The 23,667-nt window shown below is 43.4% G+C and overlaps 1 protein-coding gene across 1 annotated transcript in view; it reads left to right on the top strand.

The window, feature by feature from the left end:
- Positions 1–23,667, top strand: part of LOC118366059 (fibroin heavy chain-like) — a 63,592-nt gene that overhangs the window by 4,149 nt on the left and 35,776 nt on the right. Inside the window, exons 2-17 of the mRNA XM_052491603.1 lie at positions 5,506–5,757; positions 8,151–8,300; positions 8,640–8,858; positions 8,953–8,979; positions 9,172–9,360; positions 9,676–9,861; positions 13,297–13,491; positions 13,638–13,919; positions 14,101–14,181; positions 14,304–14,351; positions 14,492–14,554; positions 14,640–14,690; positions 18,260–18,322; positions 21,287–21,337; positions 21,639–22,061; positions 22,476–22,502. Coding sequence (XP_052347563.1) covers positions 5,506–5,757; positions 8,151–8,300; positions 8,640–8,858; positions 8,953–8,979; positions 9,172–9,360; positions 9,676–9,861; positions 13,297–13,491; positions 13,638–13,919; positions 14,101–14,181; positions 14,304–14,351; positions 14,492–14,554; positions 14,640–14,690; positions 18,260–18,322; positions 21,287–21,337; positions 21,639–22,061; positions 22,476–22,502 — 2,307 coding nt within the window. The remainder of the gene's footprint in view (positions 1–5,505; positions 5,758–8,150; positions 8,301–8,639; positions 8,859–8,952; positions 8,980–9,171; positions 9,361–9,675; positions 9,862–13,296; positions 13,492–13,637; positions 13,920–14,100; positions 14,182–14,303; positions 14,352–14,491; positions 14,555–14,639; positions 14,691–18,259; positions 18,323–21,286; positions 21,338–21,638; positions 22,062–22,475; positions 22,503–23,667) is intronic.

Below are 23,667 nucleotides of genomic sequence, written 5' to 3'. Positions count from 1 at the left end.
GCATCGAATAGCCCCCGTGATATGCAACTTTTCAGGGAAGTTAGGAACCAATATAGATAGGCAGTTAGGAAAGCTAAGGCTAGTTTTTTAAAACAGAAATGTGCTTCCTGCAGTACAAACTCAAAAAAGTTCTGGGACACTGTAAAGTCCATGGAGAATAAGAGCACCTCATCCCAGCTACCAGCTACCCACTTCTCTGAGGCTAGGAAACACTGTTACAACCGACAAATCCACTATAATTGAGAATTACAATAAGCATTTCTCTACGGCTGGCCATGCTTTCCACCTGGCTACCCCTACCCCAGTCAACTGCCCGGCACCCTCCACAGCAACCCGCCCAAGCCCCCACCATTTCCCCTTCACCCATATCCAGATAGCTGATGTTCTGAAAGAGCTGCAAAATCTGGACCCCTACAAATCAGCCGGGCTAGACAATCTGGACCCTTAAATTATCTGCCAAAATTGTTGCAACCCCTATTACTAGCCTGTTCAACCTCTCTTTTGTATCGTCTGAGATTCCCAAAGATTGGAAAGCTGCCGCGGTCATCCCCCTCTTCAAAGTGGGAGACACTCTAGACCCAAACTGCTACAGACCTATATCTATCCTACCCTGCATCTCTAAGGTCTTCGAAAGCCATGTTAACAAACAGATTACTGGCCATTTTGAATCACATCGTACCTTCTCCGCGATGCAATCTGGTTTCCGAGCTGGTCATGGGTGCACATCAGCCACGCTCAAGGTGAACCTTTTGTGACTAGGGGGCAGTATTTTCATTTTTGGAAAAATAACGTTCCCGTAGTAAACGGGATATTTTGTCAGGACAAGATGCTAGAATATGCATATAATTGACAGCTTAGGATAGAAAACACTCTAAAGTTTCCAAAACTGTAAAAATATTGTCTGTGAGTATAACAGAACTGATATTGCAGGCGAAAGCCTGAGAAAAATCCAATCTGGGAGTGCCTCATGTTTTGAAAGCGCTGCATTCCAATGCGTCCCTATTGAGCAGTGAATGGGCTATCAACCAGATTACTTTTTTCCGTATTCCCCAAGGTGTCTACAGTATTGTGACATAATTTTACGCATTTATCTTGAAGAAAACCCGTAAGCGGCGACATTGCGCAACTGGTCACCTGATGTCTCCCAGAGTGATTCTCGAGTAAAATACAGAGGTAGCCATTATTCCAATCGGTCCTACTGAAAAACCAATTGTCCCGGTGGATATATTATCAAATGGATATTTGAAAAACACCTTGAGGATTGATTATAAACAACGTTTGCCATGTTTCTGTCGATATTATGGAGCTAATTTGGAATATTTTTCGTGACTGCAATTTCCGGGCGATTTCTCAGCCAAACGTGAAGAACAAACGGAGCTATTTCGCCTACAAAAATAATAGTTTGGGAAAAAAAGAACATTGGCTATTTAACTGGGAGTCTCGTGAGTGAAAACATCTGAAGCTCATCAAAGGTAAACGATTTAATTTGATTGCTTTTCTGATTTCCGTGACCAAGTTACCTGCCGCTAGCTGGACAAAATGCTATGCTAGGCTATCGATAAACTTACACAAATGCTTGTCTAGCTTTGGCTGTAAAGCATATTTTGAAATCTGAGATGACAGGGTGATTAACAAAAGGCTAAACTGTGTCTCAATATATTTCACTTGTGATTTTCATGAATAGGAATATTTTCTAGGAATATTTATGTCCGTTGTGTTTTACTAATTAGTGTCAGTCGATGATTACGCTCCCGCATGCGGGATGGGGAGTCACTAGAGGTAATGATATCATAACCGCCATCGATAAGAGACATTACTGTGCAGTTGTATTCATCGACCTGGCCAAGGCTTTCGACTCTTTCAATCACCACATTCTTATTGGCAGAGTCAACAGCCTTGGTTTCTCAAATGATTGCCTCGCCTGGTTCACCAACTACTTCTCTGATAGAGCTCAGTGTGTCAAATCGGAGGGCCTGTTGTCCGGACCTCTGGCAGTCTCTATGGGGGTGCCACAGGGTTAAATTCTCGGGCCGACTCTCTTCTCTGTATACATCAATGATGTCGCTCTTGCTGCTGGTGATTCTCTAATCCACCTCTACGCAGACGACACCATTCTGTATACTTCTGGCCCTTCTGGCCCTTCTTTGGACACTGTGTTAACTAACCTCCAGACGAGCTTCAATGCCATACAACTCTCCTTCCGTGGCCTCCAACTGCTCTTAAACGCAAATAAAACTAAATGCATGCTATTCAACCGATCATTGCCCGCACCTATCCGCCCATCCAGCATCACTACTCTGGACGGCTCTGACTTAGAATACGTGGATAACTACAAATACCTAGGTGTCTGGCTAGACTGTAAACTCTCCTTCCAGACATTAAGCATCTCCAATCAAAAATGTAATCTATTTCGCAACAAAGCTTCCTTCACTCATGCTGCCAAACATACACTCGTAAAACTGACCATCCTACCGATCCTTGACTTCGGCGATGTCATCTATAAAATAGCCTCCAACACTCTACTCAACAAACTGGATGTAGTCTATCACAGTGCCATCCGTTTTGTCACCAAATCCCCAAATACTACCCAACACTGCGACCTGTACGCTCTCGTTGGCTGGCCCTCACTTCATACTCTTCGCCAAACCCACTTGCTACAGGTTATCTACAAGTCTCTGCTAGGTAAAGCCCCGCCCTATCTCAGCTCGCTGGTCACCATAGCAGCACCCACTCGTAGCACGCGCTCCAGCAGGTATATCTCACTGATCACCCCCAAAGCCTTTCCTTCCAGTTCTCTGCTGCCACTGACTGGAACGAACTGCAAAAATCACTGAAGCTGGAGATTCCCATCTCCCTCACTAGCTTTAAGAACCAGCTGTCAGAGCAGCTCACAGATCACTGCACCTGTTCATAGCCCATCTGAAAACAACACATCTATCTACCTCATTCCCATACTGTATTTATTTATTTTGATCCTTTTCCACAATAGTATCTCTACTTGCACATCCATCTTTTGCACATCTACCATTCCAGTGTTTAATTGCTATATTGTAATTACTTTGCCACCATGGCCTATTTATTGCTTTAACTCCCTTATTTGACCTTATTTGCACTCACTGTATATAGACTTTGTTTTCTTTTTTGTCTACTGTATTATTGACTGTATGTTTTGTTCATTCCATGTGTAACTCTGTGTTGTTGTACAGGTATCTTATGTATAATCTTAAAGTGCAATTCCTTAAATTTGTTTGGTATACAATATTTGTCAGGCATCAACCAAGCATTATACAAGACAATGACAGGAATAAGCATTTCCACACTTTGTTACGTTGCAGCCTTATTCTAAAATTGATTCAATAACACATCAATCTACACACTATACTCCCTAATGACAAAGCGAAAACAGGTTCTTAGAAATGTTTGCTAATTTATAAAAAAACTAAACAGAAACACCTTGTTTATATACGTTTTCAGATGCTTTGCTATGAGACTCGAAATTTAGCTCAGGTGCATCCTGCTTCCAATAATCATCCTTGAGATGTTTACACAACTTGATTGGAGTCCACCTGTGGTAAATTCAATAGATTGGACATGATTTGACAGTGCACAGTTGACAGTGCATGTCAGAGCAAAAACCAAGCCATGAGGTCTAAGGAATTGTGCGTAGCGCGCCGAGACAGGATTGTGTTAAGGCACAGAGCTGGCGAATGGTACCAAAACATGTCTGCAGCATTTAAGGTCCCCAAGACCACAATGGCCTCCATCATTCTTAAATGGAAGAAGTTTGGAACCACCAAGACTCTTTCTAGAGCTGGCCGCCCGGACAAACTGAGCAATCCTGGGAGAAGGACCTTGGTTACGGAGGTGACCAAGAACCCAATGGTCATGCTGACAGAGCTCCAGAGTTCCTCTGTGGAGATGGGAGATCCTTCCAGAAGGACAACTATCTCTGCAACACTCCATCAATCAGGCCTTGATGGTAGTGGCCAGACAGAAGCTGCTTCTCAGTAAAAGGCACATGACAGCCTGCTTGGAGTTTGCCAAAATGCACTTAAAGGACTCTCAGACCATGAGAAATAAGATTCTCTGGTCTGATGAAACCAATATTGAACTCTTTGTCAGGAATGCCAAGTGTCACGTCTGTAGGAAACCTGCACCATTCCTATGGTGAAGCATGGTGGTGGCAGCATCATGCTGTGGGGATGTTTTTCAGCGGCAGGAACTGGGAGACTAGTCAGGATTGAGGGAAAGATGAACGGCGCAAAGTACAGAGATATCTTTGATGAAAACCTGCTCCAGAGCACTCAGGACCTCAGACTGGGGCAAATTTCCACCTTCCAACAGGACAACAACCCTAAGCACACAGCCAAGACAATACAGGAGTCTCTGAATGTCCTTGAGTGGCCCAGCCAGAGCCCGGACTTGAACCCAATCTAACATCTCTGAAGAGACCTGAAAATAGCTGTGCAGTGACGTTCGCGATCTAACCTGATTGATCTTGAGAGGATCTGCAGAGTTGAATGGGAGAAACTCCCTAAATACAGGTGTGCCAAGCTTGTAGGGTCACACCCAAGAAGACTCAAGGCTGTAATCACTGCCAAAGGTGCTTCAACAAAGTACTGAGTAAAGGGTCTGAATACTTATGTAAATGTGTGTTTTTATTTCATTTGCATTATTATTTTCAAAAATGTTAAAAAACTAACTTTCTTTTGTATTGTGTGTGCAAATGTGCATAATGTCCAAAAGTGTGTAATGGAACAAGTTAGAGTAAACTATCAGAACCATATTGAACAGTACAGGCAATGAGGAAATTAAACAGTGCTTTATATAAACTATGACAGATTTAATACAGGCTGGGTTTACACAGACAGCCCAAATCTGATATTTTTTGACAAATTGCATCAATGATTTCACATCAGCTCTTTTTCAGAGCTGATCTGATTGGTCAAAAGACCAATTAGTGTAAAAGTATCAGAATTGTTCTGCCTGACATAGAACCGCAGACGTTTCGTGGTCATTTAAGAGTCCAGAACAAATGAAAATATGGATAAACGGTTGTTTATTAACATATAAGGCCAAGCCCTTTGTATTTAAGATTTATATGGTAATGAAATCAGCCGTCCACTGTGGACTGACAGAATGAAGAAGGGGAAGAAGGAACTGAGCCAGTAGAGAAAATCATTCCTCTATTTTTCTTATTGGTCATCAGTGTTGCTAACAAGGGCAATATTTATCACAGACAATCAATCAACCCACCAATCAACCAATCAATCTGGCAATCAAACACACAATGTATTTTTTTTTATCACAACACAGAAATGTCCCTGAACACAAACTCAATCCCATACCTCACTTGACGATTGATTAGGTATTTTGGTGCTGGACTGGAACAAAAGCCTGGTCTCCCTTATAACTCTCCAGGACCAGAACTGGTTGTGCTATGTTTCAGGTGTGTGCTTTAGTTGTGTGTATACAGTGGTTTAACATGGTTGTGCTGTGTTCCAGGTGTGTACATACCTGCTGGTGTAGGTGAAGGAGCTGTGGCTGGATTAGGAGCTGGAGCAGGAGGCAGAGCTGGATTTGGTCCAGGTGGAGCTGGCACCGGTTTTGGGCCTGGTGGTGTAGGCACTGGATATGGGCCAGGTGGCGGAGCCGGAGTTGGATCAGGAGGTGTAGGTGGAGCTGGCGCTGGTCCAGGAGGTGCAGGCTTTGGCCCTGGAGCCGGTGGAGGTTACACCAAGCCAGGGAAGACGGGAGGTAAGGGAGAACGTTAAACTATCAACTGCTATTTGCCATATCTTCAATTTAAGTCTACTAGAAAGTGTGTGCCGTCAGGCCTGGAGTGAAGCAAAAGTTTGGCGGCAGGGTAGCCTAGTGGTTAGAGCATTGGACTACTAACCGGAAGGTTGCAAGTTCAAACCCCGAGCTGACAAGGTACAAAATCTGTCTGTTCTGCCCCTGAACAGTCAGTTAACCCACTGTTCCTAGGCTGTCATTGAAAATAAGAATTTGTTCTTAACTGACTTGCCTAGTTAAATAAAGGTAAAAAAAAAAAAATCCCCTACCCAAGAATAGTAAAGCCCCCTTTACTGGCTCAAATAGCTGACCAATCAGCCTGTTACTAACCCTTTGTTAACTTTAAGAAAAAATTATATTTGACCAGATACAATGCTATCTTACAGAATTTCAGCATGCTTATAGGGAAGGACATTCAACAAGCACAGCACTTACAAAAATGACTGATGATTGGCTGAGATAAATTGATGATAAAGAGATTGTGGGGGCTGTTTTGTTTGACTTCAGTGCTGCTTTTGACATTATCGATCATAGTCTGTTGCTGGAAAAGCGTAAACTATCGTTCAAAAGTTTGGGACCACGTAGACATTTCCTTGTTTTTGAAAGAAAATCAAAAAACATTGTCCATTAAAATAACATCAAATTGATCAGAAATACAGTGTAGACATTGTTAATGTTGTAAATGACTATTGTAGCTGGAAACTGCAGATTTTTTATGGAATATCTACGTAGGTGTACAGAGGCCCATTATCAGAAACCATCACTCCTGTGTTCCAATGGCACGTTGTATTGGCTAATCCAAGTTTATCATTTTATAAGGCTAATTGATCATTAGAAAACCCTTTTGCAATTATGTTAGCACAGCTGAAAACTGTTGTCCTGATTTAAAGAAGCAATAAAACTGTCCTTCTTTAGACTAGTTGAGTATCTGGAGCATCAGCATTTGTGAGTTCGATTACAGGCTCAACACAGCCAGAAACAAAGACCTTTCTTCTGAAACTCTTCAGTATATTATTGTTCTGAGAAATGAAGGCAATTCCATTTGGAGAAATTTCCAAGAAACTGAAGATCTCGTACAACGCTGTGTACTACTCCCTTCACAGAGCAGAGCAAACGCGGTCTAACCAGAACAGAAAGAGTGGGAGGCCCCGGTGCACAATTGAGCAAGAGGACAAGTACATTAGAGTGTCTAGTTTGAGAAACAGACGCCTCACAAGTCCTGAACTGGCAGCTTCATTAAATAGTACCCTTAAAACACCAGTCTCAACGTCAACAGTCAAGAGGCGACTCCGGGATGCTGGCCTTCTTGGCAGAGTTCCTCTGTTCAGTGTCTGTGTTCTTATGCCCATCTTAATCTTTTCTTTTTATTGGCCAGTCTGAGATATGGCTTTTTCTTTGCAACTCTGCCTAGAAGGCCAGCATCCCGGAGTCGTCTCTTCACTGTTAACGAGGCGTTTGTTTCGCAAACTTCTGTTGAATGCACCGAGCTGTCTGTTTGAACTACTGGCACACAGCTCAGACACCCATGCATTCCCCACAAGACATGTCAGCAATGGTCTCTTCAGTCTCCAAGTCCAGACCAGCCTATGAGAGGCGCACAGTACTACATAGAGCCATGACTACATGGAACTCTATTCCACATCAAGTAATGCAAGCAGTAAAATTTGAATTAAAAAACACTTAAATATACACCTTATGGAACAGCCGGGGAATATGAAGCAACCCAAACACAGGCACAGACACATGCATATAAACACACGATAACATACGCATTACACACTCATGTACAGATGGATTTTGTGTTGTAGATATGTGGTAGGAGAGTAGGGACTTGAGGGCACACACTTAATATGTTGCGAAATCTGTTGTGAATGTCTTGTAATGTTTTTAAAATGTAACTGCCTTAATTTTGCTAGACCCCAGGAAAAGTAATGTACATCCGTAATACATGCAAATACAGCATATTGCATTCATTTCTGTAATGTCTTTATTTAAGTCCCGCTGATACTTTATTAACATAGAAAGCCAAGTCCTTTGTATTTAAGATGAACATGGTTATGAAATCAGCCGTCCACTGTGGACTGAAGGAATGAAGAATGGGAAGAAGGAACTGAGCCAGTAGAGAAAATCCTTCCTCTTATTGATCGTCAGTGTTGCTGCCAAGGCCAATGTTTATCATGTTCCTATTAAAGTCTCACAATGATTCATGCTCTCACAGACAATCAATCCATCAACAAATTGATAATTGCCTTTATTTAGTCTCAAGGTTAGGATGATGACCTTCGATTAAACAAATATCGGTGTTTTCATTTGCTGGGATGTAATCCTGTTGATATGACCATTGTATCTTGCAGCTGGCTATGGTGGTCAGGTTGTAGGCCAAGGCCAAGGAGGACTGGGGACTGGAGGTCTGGGGGAAGGAAGAGTTAGACCAGAAGGAGCTGGGGCCGGACCAGGAGGTTATGGACATGGCGGTGGTTTAGGAGCTGGAGGCCTTGGAGCAGGTATACTATGAGCTACTCACTGTTTGTGTTTGTTATATTGGTATTTTCTTGGCTTAGAGATGTAATCAGGGCCGAACAACTGCATTTGGGGCCCCAGGGATATTTGTGGGGGGAGTGGGGTAGGGGCAGATTTAAAGCAAATTTCCTGCTATACTAAATATTTTTCATAACGCTGAGATAATTTTTTATAAGTTTTAAAGCTAATTTCCTGCAATTCTACACATTTTGCTATCATATGGTATCTGGGGGCCCGTGCCCTGCGTGCCCCTTCTGTAAGCCGGCCCTGGATGTAATGGACAGATTCAGTTGTGGTACTGATACTTGAGTCTTCCTCTCCAGGAGCTGGCAATGGAGGTTGGGGTCCTGGAGGACAGGGGGCTGGACTAGGAGCTGGAGGTCTGGGAGGAGGAGGTCTTAGACCAGGAGCCAGACCAGGAGGTTATGGACCAGGTGGTTATGGGCCTGGTGCTGATCTTAGTCCGGGCGGGGCTGTCGCTGGAGGTCTTGGTGGTGGTTACGGACTTGGCGGGGGTCTAGGTGCCGGAGGCCTTGGAGCAGGTATGAGGCTCTTGATTTGATCATCTGATCAATTATAACTAATTTCAGTTCATTTTACAGAAATGTATTTTTGATGATTGTTGTGTTTCCACAGGTGCTGGAGGAAAGCCGGAGAAGGCAGGTGAGTGACATATGCAGTTCAGGTCTGCCCTAGACTTCTTTTAGGGCTCACAAACTATTGACTTGTTTTTTCAATGGCAGCCTATTTCCTCAGTATATCCAAATTAACAGTACACAAGACAAAGACCCTCCTAAAGCTTTTAAGCCTGTTTGTTGTTATCGAGAGGATGATGCAGTCAATCCTGATCTCCAGGAGCTGGCTACGGTGGTAGAGATCCAGGAGGACAGGGGGCTGGACTAGGTGTTGGAGGTTTTGGACCAGGTGGCTATGGACCAGGTGGAGCTGGTGCTGGACCAGGTGGCTATGGGCTTGGTGTTGGTCTTGGTCCTGGGGGAGCTGGTCCTGGAGTTTTTGGTGGTGGTTATGGACCCGATGGAACAGGTAAAGAACCCCGAGGTTTACAGATGGAGTACAGTCAAAGATACCGGCCGTGTCCCCAAAGGGCACCATATTGCCTAAATAGTGCACTACTTTTTCCCATAAGTGGGTGCGTTTTGGGAGTCACACTAACTCATGCAGTACAAACTGATCTTATGGCCTCTGTTATTCCTCTGCTGTTTCTCCATCTTTCTACAGGAGCCAGTGGGAAGCCTTCCAAAACAGATGTGTGTGAATCTTGTCTCTATGTTCAGTAGACCTTTGAGATGTATGTGTTTTTGTCTGTTTGAGTCTGTATTTCTTGTGTTTGATCCCCAGGAGCTGGCTATGTAGGTCGCAGTCCTGGGGGACAGGGGGCTGGATTAGGAGCTGGAGGCTATGGACCAGGTGGAGCTGGACCAGGAGGATATGGGCCTGGTTCTGGTGTTGGCCAGGGTGGAGCTGGTCCAGGTGGTTTTGGTGGTGGTCTTGGAGCTGGCGGACAAGGAGACGCCCTTGGAGCTGGTAGGGTGGAAGGCCTAACTCATATAGCCCATGAGTCTGATATACTGTAACTTGCTACTGTAGGTGCGTCTTTGGGTGCTATTAATGATGACAAAGTCTGTGACTTCTGTAATGGAGTAAAGCCAAAGGCATGTTACCATCTTTATGCACTAGCATCCATAGAATTAGGAATTTGATTATTAGAATGGACCTTCTTATGATGGTCCAAAGGTCAGCCATGTTGGTCAGGGAGTTTGTCAACCATGGTTTGCCAGTGCTGAGATAAGATATTGTGTAAAACAATGAATGTTAATAATTTATATGCATTGTATGTGTGTTAGCTAGGTAGCCACAGTTTTAGAGGAATGATTCCATTCATTTTTCAAATGAACTGCCAACATTCCATTCAAGCAATGCAGTCAATCCACAGCATACACTGGCTGAAATCAGTTGATGATACAGATGTACTGTAGGATCTTCATTTGCTCACTATTTTCTGCTGATAATTTTCCTGCACAGGAGGAAATGCTAACTTCTAGTGTATTTGATTTTTTAAAAGGCTTCTAAAGTTTGTAATTTCAACTTTGACATTTCAGACTTGTTTTGCCCTAATGGAAAATGTATCGACCCCTACAAAAAGGTATATTAATTATAATTCACATAATAATTCAAATATCCTGTTGCGGCAGGATTATTTTCCTGCTGTAGCAAGCTGTCTCAAATTAAGATCCTACATTAAACAAGTACTCCTCATATAATCAAATATGATATCTCATATACATATACACTCCATGGTCAGTTTATTAGGTACACCCATTGCCTACAGAACAGTCTGAATTCTTCGGGGAATGGATTTTACAAGGTGTTGGAAATGTTCCACCGGGATGTTGGTCCATGCTGTAGATGTGACAGCGGTACATTCATTCTGTGAACAGCCCATTCCATCTCATCTCAAAGATGGTCAATTGGCTTTGGTCAGCAGCAATGTTCAGATACACTGTGGTGTTCAATCGTTGCTCAATTGGTATCAAGGGACCCAAAGTGTGCCAGGAAAACATTCTCCACACCAGTACACCACCGCTGCCAGCCTGTACCGTTGACACCAGGCAGGATGAGTCCATGGACTGATGCTGCTTACGCCAAATCCTGAACCTGCCATAAGCATGAAGCAACAGAAAACGGGATTCATCGGACCAGGCAATGTTTTTCCACTCCTTAATTTTCCAGTGTTGGTGATGGCGTGCCCACTGGAGTCACTTCTTTTTGTTTTTAGCTGATAGGAATGGAACCCGGTGTGGTCGTCTGCTGCAATGGCCCATCCGTGACAAGGACTGACGAGTTGTGTGTTCTACACACCACTGTGCGCTATTGTTTGTCTGTTTGTGGTCCGTCTGTTACCTAGCACGATACTTGCCATTCTCCTTTGACAATCTGTTTTTGCCCACAGGCCTGCCGCTGACTGGATTTCTTTTGTTTGTTGCACCATTCTCGGAAAATCCGAGACACTGTCTTGCGTGAAAAGCCCAGGAGGGTGGCTGTTTCTGAGATGTTGGTTCCGGCACGCCTTGCACCTACAATCATACCACGTTCAATCAAAGAGTAACTGAATGCCTGCTTGCCTGCCTACCTGCCTGCTTTACATAGCAAGCCACGGCCACTGTCTGTAGGAGTGATACATTTTTGTGAACTGGGTGGTGTACACAATTAACTGGCCGTTGAGTGTATATCATATGATATATACATGCATATATCATATAATAACACAGCTTTCCAAGAAACAAAATCTGAGACATTTATAGTCTGTTTATACAGAAAATGTCTATATAAACTTTATTTAGTATTATATGACAATACTTTAGGTCGATTATATTCCATTACACAATTTCTGATACATCACATGCTTTAATTGTATTTTCCTGCATAAGTGAAAGCAGGAAATGGATCAAGTTATCCATCATTTCATTTCCTCAGACACAACTGATGCCTGGGGTTGTTATTTGGATTGTATGCACACCGAACATGCACACACACACATACACGCACATGCACGTACACACAGGCACACACACAGCTTATATAGAATGAGGAATGTTGATGATGTTATCCAAGGAGCAGTTCTCGATGCTTATGACCCGGCTTTGTGGAACCTTTAGTTAGATGTTCCACCCTTTAGACCAGAGGTCTCCAACCTTTTCTAGCATGAGAGCTACTTAAAAAAAATTAAAATGTTGTGAGTTAATTTTTTTCTAGCTTTTAAATAGGCACGTTCTTCTCCTCTCCCATGCAACTCTTCCTCAGGTCCTTAGTGTATAAGAGAAAGTAATGCACTACGTTTTCTGTCAATATACCTGGTAAAATAATGGTTAAAAAACAACTTTAAGGGGGGCCCTATAAAATTAGATTTTTTTTCCAAAATTATGTTTTAGCAGTTTTATTTTTCCTGGTTTTATAATTATAATTATCATACTAAATGGAGTGTCTTGAATTTATGTCCAGAATAATACAAAATGCTCTGAGACCGAGTTGACTTTGCAGTTAACATTTAATTGAGAAGGTTTTGGGGAACGTATTTCTGTCAACCCACAAGATGGTTATCACATCAACTGGCTACACACGGAGTGATAGACAAATACGCACACCATACAGACAGACAGGGGCAATATTGCTGGAAATTCATTGACAGATATTTTCATAGGTTTGGCTTTTTAAGCCAATAGTGGCTAACCAGGGGTGGGATAACTTCAATGTTGCGTTGATTAGACAGTAGCTGGGAGCTTGCAGTGTCAGATACTTGTGTGATTTGTTTATGACAGTTTGCGATGGATTACATAAAAAATTGCATATACTTTCGGAATTGTTTGGTGAGCTACTCATAGGTGGGCTGCGAGCTACTGGAGACCCCTGCTTTAGACCCTGAGATAGAAAGTGTGCCACAGACCTGGGTTCAAACACTATTTGAAATACTTTAAAATATAACAATGAAAAATGTTTTCCAGATTGTATCTTGTCGGTTATTATTTTTAAAAAATTGCAATGCGAGTATTGGGTTGAAACTGAGACAACCTGGTTCAATTTGGGTACCGGGGTTAAACCAGTTCGGAAACACTAATGTAGTGTAATACACCTGGGAATTAGACTGCATGCTGTAATGTAACTGGCCAAAGGAGGGCAGTGCTTCGTACTCCAGGGCTTGGAGCAGGGCTTGGATTTAAATCAAGCACTAAACCCTTATAAACCCAGTGTGTTTTTAGAACATTAATCTCAGTGTTCTATTTTGGAGTGTTATTTAAAATGTCTTTTACATTAACCTCAGAAAAATGATTCATATAAAACATAATTCCTCCTGTGTTCCCATCAGGGCATGGAGGCCTCGGAGCAGGGTGAGGCCACAATTTAATGATGCCGTCATGTGTTGGATTCATGTAACACATCATGTCTATACTGTGTTCCCATTAGGGTATGGAGGCCTCGGAGCTGGGGGACTGGGATCCAGAGGTACAGGTCAGGGGGCTGGAGGACTTGGAGCAGGCCAAGGTCTTGGAGCCGGCCAAGGAGATGGATACAGACCTGGAGGAGGCTACGGTGGTGCTGCTGGTGGTCTGTACCCTGGAGCTGGAGGGGCGGGGGCAGGCCAGAAACCTCCCAAAACAGGTACAGGCTCTGGGAGGATGGGGCTAGGGGTGGAATGACCAGAGCCATATGTCACAGGTATACAGAGTTTGGTCAGCTCTTTATGGCCACCTGGCTATTGCCTGATTGTTCTGTGCATTTCTCTCACCCTTTTTCATTTGCATTAGGAGCAGGAAGCACACTAGGAGGAGATGGATATGGGCCTGGTGGTGCTGGTGGACATGGGCCTGGTGGCGCAGGTGGACATGGGCCTGGTGGCGTAGGTGGACATGGGCCTGGTGGTGCAGGAACTGGGCCTGGTGGCGCAGGAACTGGGCCTGGTGGCGCAGGAACGGGACCTGGTGGCACAGGTGGATATGGTCCTGGTGGCGCAGGAACTGGGCCTAGTGGCGCAGGTGGAGTTGGCCTTGGTGGTTTTGGGCCTGGTGGCGCAGCAGTACCAGCTGGAGGTTAGTAATGGTTTATCAAACCCGAGAACTACGACATCCACAGAGAACATGCAAAAAAACAGAGCGAGACTGAACACTATTTCATTGTGTAAAGTATATATATTAGACTGAGTGGGAAATGAAGGGAGAAGATATGCAGTACAATACACCTCATTAAGATGAATGATGTATATTGTTGCAGCACCAGTACTTCCACAGACTGGAGTCCCTGGGGGTGGAGCTAGAGAGAAGAGCGGTTGGAAGGCCAACAAACAAGTGCCAGGTAAACTACAAGTCCCAGAGGCCAACTCCATATCTTACTGCAGTACAGATGTAAAGGTAGTAGTTTTATTTCAAAACACAGTAGTTTTGTTTTGTCATATATTCCTTACTTTATCAACACAGGTGTTGGAGTACCTGGACTTTATCAAGGTGGAATAGTGCCTAGTCAAGGTATGTCTGCCAAGATGTTCTGATTTGGTTGATATGTTGTGAGATTAGATGAGCTGAGATGCGTTACAATACTTTACATGTCTGCTTTTGCAAAACTTTGCTTTGGTGCTCTCTCATTTCTCCTCCATTATTGTGTTTAGGTTTTGGAGGGCGTGGGGTTCTACCAGGTGTTGCCACTGGATCCGGACTTGCTCCCCAGACAGGTGAGTCTGTCATCCACCTGTTGAACTACTGACCTTTGACCCCTAATTCTGCACCCTGTTGACCTTGGTCTCGTCTTTCCTACAGGGGCAGGTGTGCTAGGCCAGGGTGGAGTTGGAGCTGGCACTGGAGCTGGAGGTAAGGGTTTATCAAACAGAGAGGGACAACAGTGTTATAATTGATTTTATAAGACGTGAATATACAGTGAGCTCCAAGTATTGAAACAGTGACATTTGTGTTGTTGTTTCGGCTCTGTACTCCAACACTTGAAATGATAGGAGGTTAACCTCTTAAAGGGCAGACTGTCAGGGCAGACTGCCAGCTTTAATTTGAGGGTATTTTCATCCATATCAGGTGGAAATGTTTATAAATAACAGCACTTTTTGTACATCGCCCTCCCCATATTTTAGGGGACCAACATTATTGGGACAAATTCACTTGCAGTGCATTTGGAAAGTATTCGGACCTCTTATCTTTTTCCAATTTTTGCTACCATAAAGCCTGATTCTAAAATGGATTACGCAAAAAAAAAATGTCCTCATCAATCTGCACACAACACACCATAATGACAAACGGAGCTGTGAGGGGAACGGCACCTCAGTACCTCCAGGCTCTGATCAGGCCCTACACCCAAACAAGGGCACTGCGTTCATCCACCTCTGGCCTGCTCGCCCCCCTACCACTGAGGAAGTACAGTTCCCGCTCAGCCCAGGCAAAACTGTTCGCTGCTCTGGCCCCCCAATGGTGGAACAAACTCCCTCACGACGCCAGGACAGTGGAGTCAATCACCACCTTCCGGAGACACCTGAAACCCCACCTCTTTAAGGAATACCTGGGATAGGATAAGTAATCCTTCTCACCCCCCCCCCCTTTATGATTTAGATGCACTATTGTAAAGTGACTGTTCCACTTGATGTCATAAGGTGAATGCACCAATTTGTAAGTCGCTCTGGATAAGAGCGTCTGCTAAATGACTTAAATGTAAATGTAAATGACAAAGCGAAAAAAATAATTGATTAAAAATCAAAAACAGAAATACATTATTTACATTATTTACAAGTATTCAGACCCTTTGCCATGTTACTCGAAATTGAGCTCAGGCGCATCCTGTTGCCATTGATCATCCTTGGGATGTTTCTACAACTTTATTGGAGTCCATTTGTGGTAAATTCAATTGATTGGACATGATTTGGAAAGGCACACACCTGTATATATAAGGTCCCACAGTTGACAGTGCATGTCAGAGCAAAAACCAAGCCATGAGGTGGAAGGAGTTGTCCATAGAGCGCTGAGTCAGGATTGTGTCGAGGCACAGATCTGGAGAAGGGTACCAAAAAACGTCTGCAGCATTGAAGGTCCCCAAGACCACATTGGCCTCCATCATTCCTAAATCATTCCTAAATGGAAGAAGTTTGGAACCACCAAGACTCTTTCTGGAGCTGGCCACCCGGCCAAACTGAGCAACCGGGGGAGAAGGGCCTTGGTCAGGGAGTTGATCAAGAACCAGATGGTCACTCTGACTGAGCTCCAGAGTTCCTCTGTGAAGATGGGAGATCCTTCCAGAAGAACAGCCATATCTGCAGCACTCCACCAATCAGGCCGTTATGATAGAGTGGCCAGACGGAAGTCACTCCTCAGTAAAAGGCACATGACAACCCACTTGGAGTTTGCCAAAAGGCACCTAAAGGACTCTCAGACCATGAGAAACAAGATTCTCTGTTCTGATGAAACCAAGATTGAACTCTTTGGCATGAATGCCAAGTGTCACATCTGGGGGAAACCTGGCACTATCCCTATGGTGATGCATGGTGATGGCAGCATCATGCTGTGGGATGTCTTTCAGCGGCAGGGACTGGGAGACTAGTCGGGATCGAGGAAAAGATTAATGGAGCAAAGTATGGAGAGATCCTTGATGAAAACCTGCTCCAGAGTGCTCAGGACCTCAGGTTGGGGTGAAGGTTCACCTTCCAACAGGACAAAGATCCTAAAGCACACAGCCAAGACAATGCAGGAGTGGCTTCGGGACAAGTCTCTGAATATCATTGAGTTGCCCAGCCACAGCCCAGACTTGAACCCGATCGAACATCTCTGAAGAGACCTGGAAATAGCCGTGCAGCAACTCTGCCTATCCAACCTGACAGAGCTTCAGAGGATCTGCAGAGTTGAATGGGAGAAACTCCCCAAATACAGGTGTGCCAAGCTTGTAGCGTCATACCCAAGAAGACTCGAGGCTGTAATCGTTGCCATAGCTGCTTCAATAAAGTACTGAGTAAAAGGTCTGTGAATATTTCAGGCTTTTTTTATATAAATTTGCAAACATTTCTAAAAACCTGTTTTTGCTTGTCATTATGTGGTATTGTGTGTAGATTGATGAGGGGGAGAAACTATTTAATCAATTTTAGAATAAGGCTGTAATGTAACAAAATGTGGAAAAAGTCAAGGGGACTGAATATTTTCCAAATGCATTGTATATGTGTATAAAAGTAGTAAAAACTTTTAGTTTTTGTTTGATACATTTCCCGTTTGTTTTAGTTGTTTCAGATTATTTTCTGCCCAACAGAAATGTATGGTAAATAATGTATTGTAATTCTGTATTGTTTTGAAAGTCACTTGATTACGGATAGTCCTGATGAATTGTGAATAATGATGAGTGATAAAGATACAGATGCACAATTTCATACCCCCCACAGCAATATAAAATGCTAATCTCCCTTAGTTATTGTAATGGTGAGATGTTAGCATGTCTTGGGGGTATGATATTTTTGTGTCTAAACTTCTCACTATACATTATGTACCATTAATTTGTACACAAGATTTTGGGCACAAAAAAATCTGAAACGCAACCAAAGCAAACAGCAAATGCGTCCAACAAATTTGTAAAGTCACAAACTTGATGTTGCCTGCTATGAATATGGGACCAAATACTTAATTTTTTACTACTTTAATACACATATAAGTGAATTTGTCCCCATAGTTTCCGTCCCCTGCCCGGACTATGTACAAAAAGTGCAGTAATTTATAAATGTTCCACCTGCTATGGATGAAAATACCCTCAAATTAAGATTGACAGTCTGAACCTTAAAATCATTGTATCATTTCAAATCGAAAGTGCTGGAGTACAATACTTTTGTAGCTCACTGTATGTACTCTATATAAACACTCACCTTGTGCATTAATATACAGGTAACTGGCAAAATAAAGGAAACACTGAGTAAATGAGGGACACAAAGTATATTGAAAGCATGTGCTTCCACACAGATGTGATTCCTGAGCTAATTAAGCAATTAAGCAATTAACATCCCATCATGCGTAAGATCATTTATAAAAATTCCCAGTTATTTTGTCTACCATGGCTAGAAGAGATTTTGAAAGAGGAGCATAAGCGTGTGTGTGTCTCAGTTACCAGATCTCAACCCAATTGAGCACATATGGAAGATTCTGGAACGGCACCTGACACGGCGTTTTCAACCACCATCAACAAAACATAAAATTATGGAATTTCTCGTGAAAGAATGGTCACATCCCTCCAACAGAATTCAGACACTTGTAGAATCAAATCCAAGATGCATTGAAGTTGTTCTGGTAGCTCGTAGTGGCCCAACACCCTATTAAGACACTTTCTGTTGGTGTTTCCTTTATTTTGGCAGTTACATGTACATTAATATAGAAATAAATACATTGTACATAGTGTATATTTTTCTCCTCAGGTGGCCGAGGCAGTTTAAATGGAGTGTTCCGTGGATATCCCCTCATATCACCTAAATCTGGAGGTACTGGACACTCAGCCTGGTCTCATAAACTAGACATAGTAAACATAAATTCGGGACACTCAAATGTGTATGATATGTTATGTTTTGTATGAGACTTAATGAAAGTAGCATGATTGGTCGGAGTGGATGGGTGGGCATATAACGCGAACGTCTATCAACCCAAAAGTTGCAAGTTCGAATCTCGTTACGGACAACTTTTGCATTTTAGCTAATTAACAAGTTTTCAAATATTTAGCATGTTAGCTAACCCTTTTAACTAACCCTAACCTTAACCCTTTTAGCTAACCCTAACCCTTTAACCTAACTCCTAAACTTTACCCTAACCCCTAGCCTAGTTAATGTTAGCCAGCTAGCTAATGTTAGCCACCTAGCACCTAGCTAGAATTCAAAACATATCATAAGTTTAGCAAATTCGTAACATATAGTATGTTTTAGAAATGTGTAAGATATTGTACAATTGCGGATTCATAATATATACACTTCTCAAAAAAATAAAGGGAACACTTAAACAACACAATGTAACTCCAAGTCAATCACACTTCTGTGAAATCAAACTGTCCACTTAGGAGGCACCACTGATTGACAATAAATGTCACATGCTGTTGTGCAAATGGAATAGACAACAGGTGGAAATTATAGGCAATTAGCAAGACACCCCCAATAAAGGAGTGGTTCTGCAGGTGGGGACCACAGACCACTTTTCAGTTCCTATGCTTCCTGGCTGATGTTTTGGTCACTTTTGAATGCTGGCGGTGCTTTCACTCTTGTGGTAGCATGAGAAGGAGTCTACAACCCACACAAGTGGTTCAGGTTGTGCAACTCATCCAGGATGGCACATCAATGCGAGCTGTGGCAAAAAGGTTTGCTGTGTCTGTCAGCGTAGTGTCCAGAGCATGGAGGCGCAACCAGGAGACAGGCCAGTACATCAGGAGACGTGGAGGAGGCCATAGAAGGGCAACAACCCAGCAGCAGGACCGCTACCTCCGCCTTTGTGCAAGGAGGAGCAGGAGGAGCACTGCCAGAGCCCTGCAAAATGACCTCCAGCAGGCCACAAATGTGCATGTGTCTGCTCAAACGGTCAGAAACAGACTCCATGAGGGTAGTATGAGGGCCTGACGTCCACAGGTGGGGGTTGTGCTTACAGCCCAACACCGTGCAGGATGTTTTTCATTTGCCAGAGAACACCAAGATTGGCAAATTCGCCAATGGCGCCCTGTGCTCTTCACAGATGAAAGCAGGTTCACACTGAGCGCATGTGACAGACGTGACAGTCTGGAGACGCCGTGGAGAACATTCTGCTGCCAGCAACATCCTCCCCAGCATGTTTGGCGGCGGGTCAGTCATGGTGTGGGGTGGCATTTCTTTGGGGGGCGCACAGCCCTCCATGTGCTCGCCAGAGGTAGCCTGACTGCCATTAGGTACCGAGAGGAGATCCTCAGACCCCTTGTGAGACCATATGCTGGTGCGGTTGGCCCTGGGTTCCTCCTAATGCAAGACAATGCTAGACCTCATGTGGCTGGGGTGTGTCAGCAGTTCTTGCAAGAGGAAGGCATCCCGTTCCCCAGACCTGAATCCAATTGAGCACATCTGGGACATCATGTCTCGCTCCATCCACCAACGCCACGTTGCACCACAGACTGTCCAGGAGTTGGCGGATGCTTTAGTCCAGGTCTGAGAGGAGATCCCTCAGGAGACCAATCGCCACCTCATCAGGAGCATGCCCAGGTGTTGTAGGGAGGTCATACAGGCATGTGGACGCCACACACACTACTGAGCCTCATTTTGACTTGTTTTACATTACATCAAAGTTGGATCAACCTGTAGTGTGGTTTTTCACTTTAATTTTGAGTGTGACTCCAAATCCAGACCTCCATGGGTTGATACATTTGATTTCCATTGATAATTGTTGTGTGATTTTGTTGTCAGCACATTCAACTATGTAAAGAAAAAAGTATTTAATAAGAATATTTCATTCATTCAGATCTGTTCCCTTTATTTTTTTGAGCAGTGTATTACGAATTGCAATTCGAAACATATACGTAATAGGTGATGGACAACAACAAATTAATACATACCATAGTAAATGCAACATTGAACAATTCCAACAATTTTACAGAGTTACAGTTCATATAAAGTAATCAGTCGATTTAAATAAATTCATTAGGCCCTAATCTATGGATTTCACATGACTGGGCAGGGGCGCAGCCATGGGAGCCAGGCCCACTCACTAGGCAGCCAGGCCCAGCCAATCAGAATGAGTTTTTCCCTACAAAACAGCTTTATTACAGACAGAAATACTCAGTTGGGTGGCTGGTCTTAGACAATGCCACAGGTGAAGAAGCCGGATGTGGAGATCCTGGGCTGGTGTGGTTACACGTAGTCTGCATTTGTGAGGCTGGTTGGACGTACTGCCAAATTCTGTAAAATTACGTTAGAGGTGGCTTATGGTAGAGAAATTAACATTAAATTATCTGGCAAATGCTCTAGTGGATATTCTTGCAGTCAGCATGCCAATTGCATGCCTCCTCAAAATTTGTGACATTGGTGGCATTGTGTTGTGACAAAACTATACATTTTAGTGGCCTTCTATTGTCCCCAGCACAAGGTAATGATCATGCTGTTTAATAAGCTCCTTTATGTGCCACACCTGTCAGGTGGATGGAATTATCTTGGCAAAGGATCACTAACAGGGATTTAAACAAATTTGACAGAAATGAGCTTTTTGTGCAAATGAAACATTTCTGAGATATTTTATTTCAGCTCATGGAACATGGGACCAACACTTGACATTTTGTTCAGTATAAATTGAGTGTCGAGTATTTACATACGAAATGCTCTGAGACCAGATTGGGACACTTGAAAACTACTACAACAATTCACAATCCATATCTATTATCCTGCTATTTCTCTTCCTTTTCTTATTTCATTCCTCCTCTTTGTCCTCTTCTTCTCTTCCATTTTTAGGGGCTGGAGGCAAATCAGCTAATTCCCAGGCCAAGCTTGCTGCTAAATATGGTAAGACTGAATTAATAATTAATCCTTTAGGAAGGTGGTAGTTGGTAGGTTTATGGTAAGACCATATGAACTAGTCCTTAGGAAGATGGTAAGAGTACGTTTGGTGACATAACAGGTTTTATTACCCAGGTATTGAATGATTTGGGTGTTTGTGGTCTGGGGGGATTCAGGTGTTTGGTGTGGAGAGGCTCAGGTGTTTGTGATGTGGGGGGACTCAAGTGTTTGTAGTGTGGGGGACCTATGTGTTTGGGGGTTCAGTGTGAATTGGAGTCAAAGATGAGAATTGTCTAACCCTGGCCAGCTGGAGCTGGAGGTGTACTTCGTCAAGGGGGCATGTCAGGAGCAGGAGGAGTACCTAGCGGTGTACCTGGAGCAGGTGGGGTCCCTGGTTATGGAGTTGGAGCTGGAGGTGTACTTCGTCAAGGGGGCATGGCCGGAGCAGGAGGAGTACCTAGCGGCGTACCTGGAGCAGATGGGGTCCCTGGTTATGGAGTTGGAGCTGGTGGTGTACCTGGTTACGGAGGTGGAGCAGGAGGCATACCTGGATTCGGAGGCATAGCCAGAGCAGGAGGCGTACCTGGTTACGGGGTCGGAGCCGGACCAGGAGGCGTACCTGGGGCAGGGGGCGTCCCTGGCTCAGGTGGGTATGGATACCCAGGGGGTTACCCAGGTGGAGGGCGGTACCCAGGGGCTGGCCTAGGTGTAGGAGGTGCCTACCCCGGAGGTGAGTTAGAGACTTAAAGGAAAAGAAAGGAGAATACTTGCTGCCAAGTTTTTAAATACTCCTAGCTGTTTTGATGTAAAATTGATGCAAAATTTTGACCATATTGACCTAAACATTGAATCTGGTCCTCAACTAACTCTAAGAGCATCTAAACAGTGTGTGGGGGCATTCTCCTATCTTTCCACATGATATCTTACATATCATACACGTGTAGAATGTGCTAGATCTGTGTACACTCACTCCTACCACCCAGCAGGTCCCTCCATCACCTCCCATCCTACACTCTGCATGGCTACGCATTTGGCGTTTGAAATAGAAAAAGAGTTCACTTAAATATTCTTATTTTTTGAAGGATAAGTTATTTCATCTGATGCCAATGCTAATTTTAGTTTCTTGCATCACTCTATTTTACAGGAGCTGGATCTAAGGCAGCCAAATATGGTGAGAGTTTGCTTCAAAACCAAGAGCACATAACTATGATTTATTTAAGGTAACTGTCTGCATCCTATTCAGTTTTGGGTAAGCTACTCTGAAAATATAGTTTACCAAGCTACCAATTACTTCACACTGGAAGACGTTAAGCTACACTAAAGCTACCCTTAAGAAACGTATAGTTTACTTAGCTAAAATAATTTGGAAAAGTAGTTCACGACATCCAAACTACTTTGGGAAAAATGATCATATCTAAATCTGAAATGTCAGACTACAAATTGCAAGAATAGATCACTCTGGAGTCAGAATGGGTAATTTAGCCTATTAAACGCAAACCTACCCATATTATTATTATTACTACTTTTATTATTATATATACAGTTGAAGTTGGAAGTTTACATACACCTTAGCCAAATACATTTAAACTCAGTTTTTCACAATTCCTGACATTTAATCCTAGGACAAATTCCCTACCTAAGGTCAGCTAGGATCACCACTTTATTTTAAGAATGTGAAATGTCAGAATAATAGTAGAGAGAAATATTTATTTCAGCTTTTATTTCTTTCATCACATTCCCAGTGGGTCAGAAGTTTACATACACTCAATTAGTATTTTGTCGCATTGCCTTTAAATTGTTTAACTTGGGTCAAACGTTTCGGGTAGCCGTGCACAAGCTTCCTACAATAAGTTGGGTGAATTCTGGCCCATTCCTCCTTACAGAACTGGTGTAACTGAGTCAAGCTTGTAGGCTTCCTTGCTCACACACGCTTTTCCAGTTCTTTGTGATGGCCACTCCAATTCCTTGACTTTGTTGTCCTTAAGCCATTTTGCCACAACTTTTAAAGTATTCTTGGTGTCAATGTCCATTTGGAAGACCCATTTGAGACCAAGCTTTAACTTCCTGACTGATGTCTTGAGATGTTGCTTCAATATATCCACATTATTTTCCTACCTCTGTCACGGGGGACTAGGTGGGTGAAGGAATCAGGCGCAGAGAGTTCCACCGGGGAAAAGTGCTCTTTAATACAGCACACAAAAATTACAAGCCCAATAACACAGGGCGCGGACAACAAAATGACTACCCAAAAACACAGGGTGCCAAGTCCAGAAAATATAACCATCTCTACCTAAAACGCACACATGTAACATAAATACAATCCCGCACAAAACAAG

This window comes from Oncorhynchus keta, chromosome 33 (assembly GCF_023373465.1).
Source record: "Oncorhynchus keta strain PuntledgeMale-10-30-2019 chromosome 33, Oket_V2, whole genome shotgun sequence".
NCBI classification, from domain to species: Eukaryota; Metazoa; Chordata; class Actinopteri; order Salmoniformes; family Salmonidae; genus Oncorhynchus; species Oncorhynchus keta.
Note: the sequence above shows the minus strand (reverse complement) of the source record. Positions and strands in the feature narration are given on the sequence as shown.